This window comes from Lates calcarifer, unplaced genomic scaffold (assembly GCF_001640805.2).
Source record: "Lates calcarifer isolate ASB-BC8 unplaced genomic scaffold, TLL_Latcal_v3 _unitig_1842_quiver_3057, whole genome shotgun sequence".
Taxonomy (NCBI): Eukaryota; Metazoa; Chordata; class Actinopteri; family Centropomidae; genus Lates; species Lates calcarifer.
The window spans coordinates 1,249-13,447 of record NW_026115794.1 but is presented as its reverse complement, the minus strand read 5'-3'; the positions used below and the strand labels follow the sequence as shown (position 1 = coordinate 13,447).

At 39.5% G+C, this 12,199-nt stretch overlaps 3 protein-coding genes and 1 pseudogene across 3 annotated transcripts; all 4 read left to right on the top strand.

Annotated features, from left to right (window-relative positions):
- The first annotated feature begins 3 nt into the window (after positions 1–3).
- LOC108890951 (toll-like receptor 7) lies at positions 4–1,700 on the top strand (annotated as a pseudogene).
- Positions 1,701–1,896: 196 nt separating this feature from the next.
- On the top strand, positions 1,897–3,435 carry LOC108890950 (toll-like receptor 7; the record flags this gene model as incomplete). Its single annotated transcript, XM_051067656.1, is given in 3 exon segments — positions 1,897–2,476; positions 2,479–2,621; positions 3,421–3,435. Coding segments are annotated over 3 exon segments (738 nt in total), but the record flags the coding sequence as incomplete, so codon positions are not given.
- A 1,361-nt stretch (positions 3,436–4,796) lies between these two features.
- On the top strand, positions 4,797–7,718 carry LOC108890949 (toll-like receptor 8). Its single transcript, XM_018688038.2, is given in 4 exon segments — positions 4,797–5,138; positions 5,140–5,349; positions 5,351–5,962; positions 5,964–7,718. Coding segments are annotated over 4 exon segments (2,547 nt in total). The 5' UTR covers positions 4,797–4,826; the 3' UTR covers positions 7,377–7,718.
- Positions 7,719–8,243: 525 nt separating this feature from the next.
- Positions 8,244–9,743, top strand: LOC108890952 (thymosin beta-12). Its single transcript, XM_018688039.2, has 3 exons — positions 8,244–8,412; positions 9,098–9,210; positions 9,309–9,743. Exons 2-3 carry the CDS (start codon positions 9,111–9,113, stop codon positions 9,335–9,337), a joined length of 129 nt encoding a protein of 42 aa, XP_018543555.1. The 5' UTR covers positions 8,244–8,412; positions 9,098–9,110; the 3' UTR covers positions 9,338–9,743.
- Positions 9,744–12,199: the final 2,456 nt, after the last annotated feature.

Here is a 12,199-nt window from a genome sequence, read left to right as displayed (position 1 = left end):
TCTGAGCTCAGAAATGTTGGGATTCTTTACCTTGGGCAAAACTGCTATTATCGTAACCCCTGTAACAACTCCTACAGTATAGAGAATGGTACATTTTCACAGCTTATTAATTTGACATTGTTATCTCTTAAATCAAATAACTTATCTTTTATCCCACCTCAACTACCCACAAGTCTGAAAGAGTTGTATCTCTACAACAATAATATTCAAAATGTCACCAATGAGGATTTCAAAAGTTTAACTAATCTTGAGATTCTAGATATTAGTGGAAACTGTCCTAGATGTTACAATGCCCCTTTCCCATGCACCCCATGCCCAAATAATTCACCACTAAAAATCAGCAAAATGGCTTTTAAAATGTTAACAAAACTAAAGACACTCCGTTTGCACAGCAACTCTCTGACATTTGTACAATCTGAGTGGTTTACCAACACAAAAGAGCTGAAAGTGCTTGATCTTTCTACAAACTTTTTGGCAAGTGATATAGGAGACACCAGATTCCCACATTTCCTAGGAAAACTGGAAGAACTGGACCTTTCATTTAACTATGAGCTTCAACGGTATCCTCAAACACTGACACTGAGTCGCAGTTTCTCCTCCCTCAGATCCCTTAAAATTCTGAGACTAAAGGGTTTTGTGTTTCAGCAGCTGAGACCAGAGAGTATTGATCCTTTAAAACCTCTCCCAAACCTGGGTTTTAGACCTGGGTACAAACTTCATTAAAATGGCAAACCTTAGTATTCTGATGGAATTAAAAAGCTTTAAAATAATCAGTCTTCTGTCTGACAACAAAATATCTTCCCCCTCTGATGGCCAAGACACTGTTGGTTTCTCTGGGCGAGAGCCCTTGGACTGGTCTCCAATGTCAGCTGCAACTCAGTACCAAAGGGAAGTGAGAGAGATTCATTACTTCAGATATGATGAGTATGCACGCAGCTGCAAATACAAAGACAAAGAACTTGGAGTTATCACATCCTTTGTAAAAAGAAAATGCAGTCGGTTTGGCAAAACCCTGGATGTAAGCAGAAACAACATATTCTTCTTGCATTCAAGATTTTTAAATCTCAGAGAGCTGAGATGCCTCAATCTCTCTGGAAATTTAATGAGTCAAAGTCTGAACGGCTCTGAATTTACCTATCTGACTAATTTAAAATATCTGGACTTCTCATCAAATCGCCTGGACCTGCTCTACTCCACTGCATTTCAAGAGCTGAAAAGTCTGGTCATCCTGGATATAAGTAACAACAACCATTATTTTGAATCTGAGGGTTGACTCATATGCTTAATTTCACTAGAAATTTAAAGAATCTCAAGATACTACTGATGAACCACAACAAGATCTCTACTTCCACTAACACAGAGCTAGAGAGTCAATCTCTAGAGAGGTTAGAGTTCAAAGATAACCGGCTAGATGTGCTGTGGAGAGATGGGGACACCAGATATTTCAGTTATTTCAAGAAATTATTTAATCTGACTTTCCTTGACATCTCTCAAAACAACCTCAATTTATTCCAGAGGAAGTGTTCAGCAGTTTGCCAGACAAGCTGTCTGAGCTCCACATTAAAAACAACAAACTAAAATCCTTTCATTGGGAAAAACTGCAATTTCTACATTCTTTGAAAATCTTAGATCTCAGTGGAAACAGTTTAACTACTGTTCCAGAGAAGTGTCAAACTGTACCAAATCTCTCAAAAAACTAATTTTGCATAGAAACCATATCCTAAAACTTGCACCAGATTTCCTCACGGATGCCAACAACTTAAAATATCTGGATCTTAGTTTTAATGATATACAGTATATTGAAAAATCAAGCATTCCAGATAATATTGATGAGAATATGAAAAAGCTGCTGCTGCACAATAACAAATTCCTGTGCACTTGTAATGCCACTTGGTTGTAACATGGCTCAACAAAACCAACATTACCATTCCCAGACTGGCCACAGATGTGACCTGTGATGCACCAGGCGCACAAAAAGGTCATCCTGTAATCTCAGTGGACCTGCTGGCCTGCCAGCACAACTACCTGTCAATCATCCTCTACATCCTCATGACTTCGCTCATCCTGAGCTTGCTCACCCTGTCCATCTCCAGCCACCTCTTCCTGTGGGACGTCTGGTACATCTACCACTTCTGCAGGGCCAAGCTCAAGGGCTACAACCGCCTATACTCCCAGAGCTGTGTCTATGATGCATTTGTCATATATGATAAAGAGGATCCTGCTGTGTCGGAGTGGGTGATGAAGGAAATGTGTGTTCATCTGGAGGACCGTGAAGACCACTGCCTTAGACTATGTCTAGAGGAACGGGATTGGATCCCTGGATGTCCCCTGATCGACAACCTCTCCCAGAGCATCCACAGGAGCAAAAGGACCGTGTTCATTCTCACCAAAAAATATATCAAAAGTGGCAACTTCAAGACAGCTTTCTACATAGCCCACCAAAGGCTAATGGATGAAAAAAATGACGTCATAGTACTGATCTCCTGGAGAAAGTACCTAGCAATTCAAAGTACCTGAAACTGCGAAAAAGACTTTATAAGCGGTCTGTGCTGGAGTGGCCAACAAACCCCCAAGCCCAGCCATACTTCTGGTTTCAGCTGAGAAATGTATTAGCACTGAAGGTCACAAACAATACAGTAATCTCTTCAAAGAGACACTGTAAATATATACTGTAATAGTGGCTTCCTTATTTCAGATTGTTCTGAATGTACTTCTGTACATGAATTACACTGTGTGAATATCTCACCATTTAAATGTATGCTAAAGATTATAATTGTGATATCATGACAATCGTGCTAATTTTGAATTTACTGGAACTGGCTGGCACTCTCTCTGCCAACTCACAGAGGATCAGAATTGAAACAAATCATGAAAGAGAGAAATGAAACAGATGTACTTCTTCATTTCAAACACTACTTCTGTCCGGTAGTGTCTGTAGTTCTGTGAAGCTGTCAATTTGTTGCTTTGTTTGACTTCAGCAACAGGGGGACCTTTTAAATGTATATTGTATATGAAAATTAAGAGAATACAGATTAAGTAGGCTATTTTTTTTTTGATTTCAAGTGCAGGAACTTCAAGGAACATGAAGGATCAATATAATACATGCACAATGGTGAGTTTCTGTACTTTTTAAGCCTTGCTCTATGTACAGCAGAAAATAGTTGTCTACCCAAATTTTATTCACTAGACAATCAGCAGGTGTTATGGCTTTAATTGGTTGTGTGTGTACATCAATGATTTTTTTTCTTTTCTTTTCTTTTTTCCCTAAGAACTTTAAATGACTTGATAATACTAGGACTAACTCTGCATGAATTTATATTGTTCATATTATTCATTGAAAAAAATACAAAGTTTCCACACAATTGTGTGGGAAAAAAACACTATCATATTTATTCTCTTATTCTTTCCTTTGATTTCTAGATAGTGCACTGGTGATTATAAACTTGTGTGTGTGTGTGTGTGTGTGTTTACGGGGAAATAAAGGGGAAACTGGATGTGTGTGACTGTGTCTTATGGAGGAAGAAATAATATGTGAATACTTATAAATACAAAAAGAAGAACTAATGAGCTGTGCTTAGTTCAGAACAGTCAGGGGGGTTGCTGTTACAGTTTTACTTGGTCTGGAATGGCCAGAAGTGGCTAATGTTAGCTAATGTTAGCAGATAAATATTTTTGTGTATTTTACGTCACTGAGTGTGTTCACTCACTTAAAAACTTTTCTCTTTGTAATGCTGTTGCAGTATTTTTTATAATTTACCATTATCTGACAAAGGTCATGTGTGACCATAATTAAACAGTCTTTGTTCAGCAAACACTACATAGTTTCTCTATAAGAGGTTAATGTAATTTGTAACTCTGACAAAACGGCATGAGCAGCTATTCCAGGTAAGTGTTATTTCATGTAGAGACTACTGCCACCTGCTGGATACTGGTGGTGCCATTCTGAGGAGAAAATTTAAAATACTTAAAGGATATGTTCACAAAAGTCGCACACATATATGAATAAGTGCACATATGAAAATTGAAACTGGTTTTGCTGTAATATTCCACCTGTGCATACTGTTCAGACTGTAACTTTAGAAACACTAGAAAGAGATCTCTTAATGTCCAGGAGGAACAGAGGGGATGATTGCAGCATGCAAAAACTGTTTCAAGGTTCATATGGACATCTGAGTATTACTTTCAGACAAAGAAAAATATGAACCTATCCTTTAACATAACACAAAATGTATGCATTATGGTATTACAGGTTACTTCTTTTTGACTAGTTTTATTGTTTATCTACAGACCATCAACATGTTGGATGCACTTGCTGCTGTTCTGTCTGTACTGCCAGTATGAGATCCAGCCTGCTGCATGTAAACCTGAGTGGATGCTACCACCAGTTCCCTTGTGATGTGACCTCCTATAATACCTCTATGGTCATTTTGACTGTAGAGGGCGTCATCTGGATAGTGTACCTTCTGGCATAACTAGCAATGCAACTGAGCTTGACTTATCAGAAAATTACATTACAAATATTTCAGTGAAGTCATTTTCTAATTTGCGGAATCTGACTAAACTCGATCTCAGCTGGGCAAACAAGAACCACGCAGTGAACATTGTTGCAAATGTTTTCAAAAATCTGACAAAACTGAATCATCTGAGTCTGACTGGCAATTGTCTGAATGAAACTCCCAGCAATCTCCCTCACAGTGTGGAAATCCTTGAGCTGAACAATAACAAGATTATATTGTTGGATAACAGTTCATTTGCTGGCTTAACAAATGTGAAAAAACTGTGGTTATCCAAAAAACTGCTACTTCTGGAATCCGTGTTGGAGAACTATGATTGTTATGGACGGCAGTTTTGCAGTTATGACCAAACTGGAGGCTCTGGATTTGTCCTTTAACAACTTAACCCGTGTTCCCACAGGATTACCTCCATCATTAACAATGTTAATGCTGGGTTCTAACAAAATACCCTACATATCTGAAGATGATTTCCATGGATTACATAATTTAAAAATCCTAAAAATACAAGGGAACTGTCCAAGATGTCAAAATGCTCCATATCCCTGTGTGCCTTGCCAAAAGACTTCTCTTGGCATCCATCCTTATGCATTTCACAATCTAACACAGCTTGAGACACTGCACCTGGGGAGGAAACTCATTGACCTACCTGAATGCTTCCTGGTTTGAGAGGTTGAATAAGCTTAAACAACTGTTCCTGTCATTTAACTTCTTGCAAAAAGCAATTACTGGAGAAGCTAAATTTCTAACATACGTTACCAAGCTAGAAAAGATTGATCTCTCTTTTAACTTTGCTCTCAAGCTCTACCCTACAACATTATATCTTTCAAAAAACTTTGCAAAAACTCCAGTCACTGAGAACTTTGCATTTGGAAGGTTTGGTGTTCCAGACTATTGTACAAGACACACTCAGCCCTCTGTACGGGCTCCGGAATCTGTCTGCGCTGAATTTAGGGACTAACTTCATTATTAAATCTGATTCCAAAATTTTCAGCAAATTCCAACAGCTGAAAATGATATACCTTGCAGAAAACAGGCTATATCCCAGTCCAGTGAAAAGTATCGCTAATCCGAGTGATGGATTCCATCAGCGCTTGGACCTTTCTATTTCACCTTACATAAAACCACATACAGACTTTGCTTACGATGTATCACATAGTCTTATCAAGCAAGAGTGCTTTGACTCTGGTCGAGTGCTAATCCTCAGCTCAAATAATCTGTTCTTCATTTCTCCAAAACAATTTGAGGGCTATGGAAATATTGCATGTCTCAACCTCTCAGGAAACGGATTTTCGGCAGCACTTAATGGCACAGAGTTTTCTTCACTGCCTAATCTGACCTACCTGGACCTGTCATTCAATAAAATAGATCTTGCATATGACAATGCCTTCATAGAACTACAGAAACTAAAAGTACTAGACCTCAGTTATAATCCGCACTACTTCAAATCATACGGGGGTAACACATAATTTGAATTTCATGAAAAATCTGCCTGCTCTGAGAGTGCTGAATATGAGTCATAACGCAATTTCCATCTTAACAACAAAACAGATGCACAGCAAATCATTATCTGAACTTCAGTTTACAGATAATAATCTTGGGACTCTTTGGAAAGAGAGAGATGGCTCATATGAGATGCTTTTTACTAATCTTACTAATCTGACAATTTTAGATATATCCCAAAACAGAATAACAAAGATTCCAGATAATGTTTATGAACGTTTGCCACATAATCTCACCAAACTACGCATAAGCGGTAACTCCCTCACTGATTTTAAATGGAACAGACTGAAGTGTTTTCATCAACTTCAAATTTTAGACCTGAGTTTTAATTCTTTATCTCATGTGAAAGGTATAAACTCAAACATCACCCAAAGTTTGACTTTCCTTGATCTGAGTCATAACCACATTTTCCACTTGGATGATGGATTTATAAAGGGTCCGAAAAGCCTTACAACTCTTAGCCTTAGCAACAATAAACTGACCACAATCAATCAATCTACCCTCCTGTCAATATCAAATAATCAGATTAAGACTTTGTTCTTGCAGCAAAACCCATTCCAGTGTACCTGTTATTCATTTGAGTTCATTCTGTGGATTGAAAATAGTAATGTAAAGATCCCGAGACTGACCACTAAGGTGAAATGTGCCACACCAGAAAACCAGAAGGGTAGAGCACTAATATACTTTGACATTAACCAGTGTGTTAATGACAGTCAGGCATTCCAGATCTACATTCTTATCACTTCCTTTATTTTTGCTTTTATGTTTGTGACAACTGTTGCTCACTTATTTTACTGGGATGCTTCATATGTCGTACACTTTATGAAAGCTAGGTTAAAGGGATACAGATCCTTGAACTCACCAGAGAGTGTTTATGATGTCTTTGTGACTTATGACACCAGAGATCCACATGTCTCTGAGTGGGTGATGAAAAATCTGCGGGTGAAACTGGAAGAGGAAGGAGAGACACATCTCCCTTTATGTCTGGAGGAGAGGGATTGGCCCCTAGGAGTCCCCCTGGTGGACAACCTCACTCAGAGCATCCAATACAGTCGCAAGACCCTTTTTGTCTTAACAGAGGGCTACGTTAAGACTGGGGTTTTCAAGCTAGCAATGTATCTGGCCCATCAAAGACTGCTGGATGAAAATGTGGATGTGATTGTGCTGCTGATGCTAGAGCCCGTCCTACAGCACTCTCACTTCCTCCGTCTGAGGAGGAGGCTGTGTGAGAAAAGTGTTGTAGAGTGGCCGAGAACAGCAGCTGCAGAGGCTTGGTTTTGGCAAAATCTGCGGAGTGTTGTCAGAGTAGACAATCAGATTATGTACAACAAGACTTATTCAAAGTACTTCACCAACAAGTGAAACAGGACAAAGATCAATGCTGACTGTCCGGGAATGATTTATACATATGTGAAGAGTAACATCTGTAACTTGTTTTTAAACCACTGTCCTATAGCAATGCTGGTTTGGTTCTTCACACTATTATCATTCTGCCTGACAAGAATACAAGACAACGGAAGATATGATTCCTTAAGTTTTGTAGTGTGTTAAAGCTACAATGCTTCTGAATCTCTTGTACATTAATAAATCTGTTAATTCAAAACCTGTGTCATTTTGTAGATGCAAATGTTTCAATCTATTATCTTAACCTAGAAAATACTGTTCAGGTCTACCTACAAAAGGGAAATGTACTGTGCACATCACGTGTCTTCATCACAAGTGTCACTGGTAGTGTGAAAACGATACTAGTTTATTCATTATTATTAATAAAGACAGAAACTGGCGAACACATCCTACATTTTCAACAATGTTAGTAAACATGAACCCACAATACACGTTTGTCTACATACTTATATGTGAGTTTTCCATTGCATTAAGTCCTGGTCATTACCTCGGTTGTCCGCATAGTGTCATCACTGTTCCAGTTTTAGGTTTCACTTGCACTCAGTGCCCTATTATGCTTATTAACAACTTTGTAGCCTACATTGTGTTCCTTATGTGTCATGAACATAATACCTGGAACCGCTACGATGATATCAAAGCCTTCGGAAAGGAAAGGAGAAATTTAGTACGCTGATTTCACTCAACTAATCTGATACAGCTGGTCGCTGCTGACTAAACGCAGCAATTTTTGCACAAATAACTGCCCGGACTTTTCTAAACCTTCGTTACAGTTTAAGTACATCCATGGGTTGATCACTGTTAGGGTGATATTTTGTGACTCTAAAAGCAAAAACCGTGTTTGTACAAAAGCGGGGTTTAGAAACAGTGCGCGTGACGTCAGGGAATTATTTGCATACTGCGCAGTATTTATAGTGTGATTGACACTGGAGGCATCACTCTGCTGATACGCCAACCAGATCTTTGTCTCTCTGTCACTTCTCTGGCTTAAACCCTGGTGAGTGTTTTCCCATCTCTATTTAATCATATGCGGGATTTTTTCGAGCCCGCTTTCAGATTAGCCAGGCTGATGAATGATTTAGTGACTCTTTATGAGTTTTATTACGTTTCTCCTTATCGGCCCTCATTGTCTTGGCTCATCATCAAACGGTGTCAGCTGCGCAAGATGTGTCAAAACTAACAAAGCTAATGGAGTCAACGAGAAAATACCGAAAGTTTGAACTATTCAAACAAAGAAATGCTACAGAGTGACCGAAGAACGTAACGGTTACATTGTTGCTTTTGATGTGTGGTCTATGAATCGACACACGCTGCATGCTGTGTCAGTAAGCCTAATTTACGTCGCTGAGGATATTAAATCTTGTATTCGGTGCATGCATTCTGTCTGAAATCTCAGGTTTATTGTTGAAAGTGGGACTGACATGAGCCAATCTGCTCGTCTAGCTCGCATTAAAGGGCGGTGGTCCCCCAGCTACACTCATTCACTGGTACAAAGCGTTTCTTCATCTGACACACGAGGCGTATTTTGAGTGAACGTCATTGTCAGCCCCAGTTATTTTAAATTCCTAAGTAGTTTTACAAGTTAAGTCACTTCTAATTAGCCTCCCACCTGCTCAGGTGTGTTAACTGACCTCCATTAAAAGACGAACATTGTTACAAAAGTCCTTTCTTTCTCTGTCCAGAGCCTCTGCAAACATGTCTGACAAACCTGACGTCACAGAAGTCACAACCTTCGACAAGACCAAACTGAAGAAGACGGAGACTCAGGAGAAAAACACATTGCCAACCAAAGAAAGTAAGTGCCGTTCCACATTTACTCAATCCAGAACCACCACAAGCTATGGTGGACAACCACTGGAACTAACGAATCAAACTGTCTTCCTCCACTTGCAGCCATCGAGCAGGAGAAGTCAAAGTCCTAATGAAGACAGCTCTTCCTGTGCACTGTACATTCCACAAGCCTTGCCTTTTTTTTTTTTTTTTTTTTTTTTTTCCCTTTTTTTCCCCCCAAACATGTAATCCAAGTTGCAGTATTTACTAACCAAGATGATGGCTGCACAGCCACACACCACTCTCTTGTCTAGATGTCTCTTTTTGTACAGTAAGGAAGTGTGGCTCAATTTTGGCGTGGGTTCCTGTTAATCTGTTTTGCTGGGGCTAAATCTCCAGGTGTGTCTTGGAACAACTGAGGAACATACACTTTGATTTGTTGCCCTACACTGGCCACCTGTGAAATCTCACAAAGCAAGCTGTGTTTCTTTTTGTAAAAAAACAAAACCGGAATGCACAAGTTTGTTAAATATGCAAAATAAAAAAATTAAAAATTGACTTTGTTTTTAATACTGTAGAATCTTGGTGCTTTTTACTGTTCACACTGGGCTATAAGATTTGAATAATAACTTGGCCATTTGGAGCAATTTGACATTGCATCTGTCATCAGTGTTGGCAGTCAAGTCCACAACAGACCAAAAAAGCAATGATAATCTTCACTTCTAAAGCTTGAACTATCTTTTTAAACTGTGCTGACAGCAAAAGCTGCTTAGATTTGAGTAAACTTGCCCATGTATTCCAGAGGACTGTTGCACATCAAGTAATGCATCAGCTTTTGAAAAGAAACTGTAAAACCTTACTAATGTAAAGAAACCCATCCTTACATTAGAGAAGTTTTTTATATGTAACAGGCCTAACTTTGCTGTTAAGACAGATGTATAACTAAAGCCTGCCAAAGCATTTGCTCACACTGAAATGACTGTTAAACATCCTATGTCTCTTAACTTCAGAGGAAATAAAAACCCAAACCTCCCCACCACAACCCTACTTTACATTAGACTAACTAAACGATCCTACCTAGCCTTGTGCAGCTCACTCAGAAGTTCCTTCCTTGCATCCTTGCAGCTGCATCAGGCCCATGTTCAGCCAGCCCTAAGGAGGAGCATATTCCCTGCCCCTCCCTACTCTGCCTCAAGCTGTAGCTTACAGTAGCTTCCCCACTGTAAAACTGCTAAAAGGCAATTTTTAGAATTTCCACTGGCTAACAAGACAGATCACATCTTGTTAAATTGATCTCAGGTGCTGGGTTAACATAACAGAACAATGTCTGTTTTAAATTCACTGTTTTACTGAGCCAGACTTGTCCAGCTGCAATCTTCAGGGTTGCTTCAAAACAGTGAGAGAACACTGTATAAAGCTTATGATGGGTTATACTAGAAATCTACCTTGCAGCGAGAGTTACCTGTGTCTGCTGTCACCCTGTGCTGTAATGAGAGGTGACAGGTACACACCCAACTGGTTTGCCAGAACTAGGTTGAAGCTGATTGTTGTAATCTGTCCGGAGGCCATGTGAGCTCATGTACATAAAAGACAGGAGCTGCAGGGTGAAACTGCAGACAGATTTATTCAGTATATGACTTCAGTCTGTTTTCTAAATAGTTCTTTCCTGCCCTATAAAACTAAATACAGAGAAAAGTTAAAAAGGTAATAATTTAATAAATGACAGCACATTTACCCATTCAGGACTATGAATATTGCACACTGTAGTGGAGTAAGCTGTACGTGAGAGCTTTGAGTTAACAGAAACCTTGGTGACCTCACTGAATGTGCAAACCACAGCACTGATGAGGCTGCATTACTTGGAGGCTGTCACCAAGTTTGAGGGAAAAAAAATGAATACCTATTTAAAGAAGAAAAAGAGAACCTGTTCTCACTCATTCTGCTTGACAGAGGCGACAGCTGTATCTCATGAGCAGAGAGAGAGAAAGAGAGAGGGGGAGAGAGAGATTACGTAACTGCAACACGTCTATAGACCATAACATTTGTGCTGAAACAATAACAATAGGCTCTGCTCAGGGACTGGCACAATTTCACATTCATCTTCTTTCCCATGAGGCTGCATTTAATCTAGAGTCATTTTTAGTATGGGAAAAGGACATGTTAGTTCTTTGGGGGGGGGTTGGCCTTTAAAGAAGCACCAAAAGGCCACACAATTTATACATTTACACACATCTATGATACCAGTCGAAGTCCTCTGCCATGCTTATGAGCAGTCTGGTCACAGATCCCCATTGTCCTATAAAAATGTAAAAACGTTTTTGGAAGCACATTAGCCAGTATTACACATTATAAGACACTGTCAATATAGCTAAAGAGCACAGCATTTTCCTCAAGAATATATCAAGGGAAGACAGGCTGGAAAGCTTGAACCTAATCTCTGCATGTGTGGCAGAGCATGACTACAAATATTTACTGAATTACCCCAACCTGTATGGGTCTGCATTCCATGATGATGCCAGCCCACACAAGAACTGATAACTGTCAATGAAAAGGAATGCAAATGACACTGAGATGACACTAAGGGCTGATTGTGGTGAACTTGGCTTGAGGCACCACGAGGCCACCTGCCAGTGTTGTGACGGGCACCCTCTGGACCGGCTGGGACTCGGACTGACTGTAGCCCACTTCGAAGAGCACAGATGCCTCTGACGCTGCCTATGGCCACATACGTAATGTGCTTTGGGAATGAGACCACACTGGAGCATCTGCTGCTCAAAAGGGGCTACTATACTATATATCAGCAACCACATTGTACTGTTAGTTTGGTAAAGAGGCTCGTGAAATGATCTATTTATGTCCCCTTGTATCATGGACTAAGTATTACTTGATGTTATCTGTGCAGTCTCAGTTTAATGACCTGAATTATTCTTATATACATATTGCTATGCTATCATGCTGATCATCTTCTGTGTGTGGCATGAATAGAAAATTAATCGAATAATCATTCAAGTCTT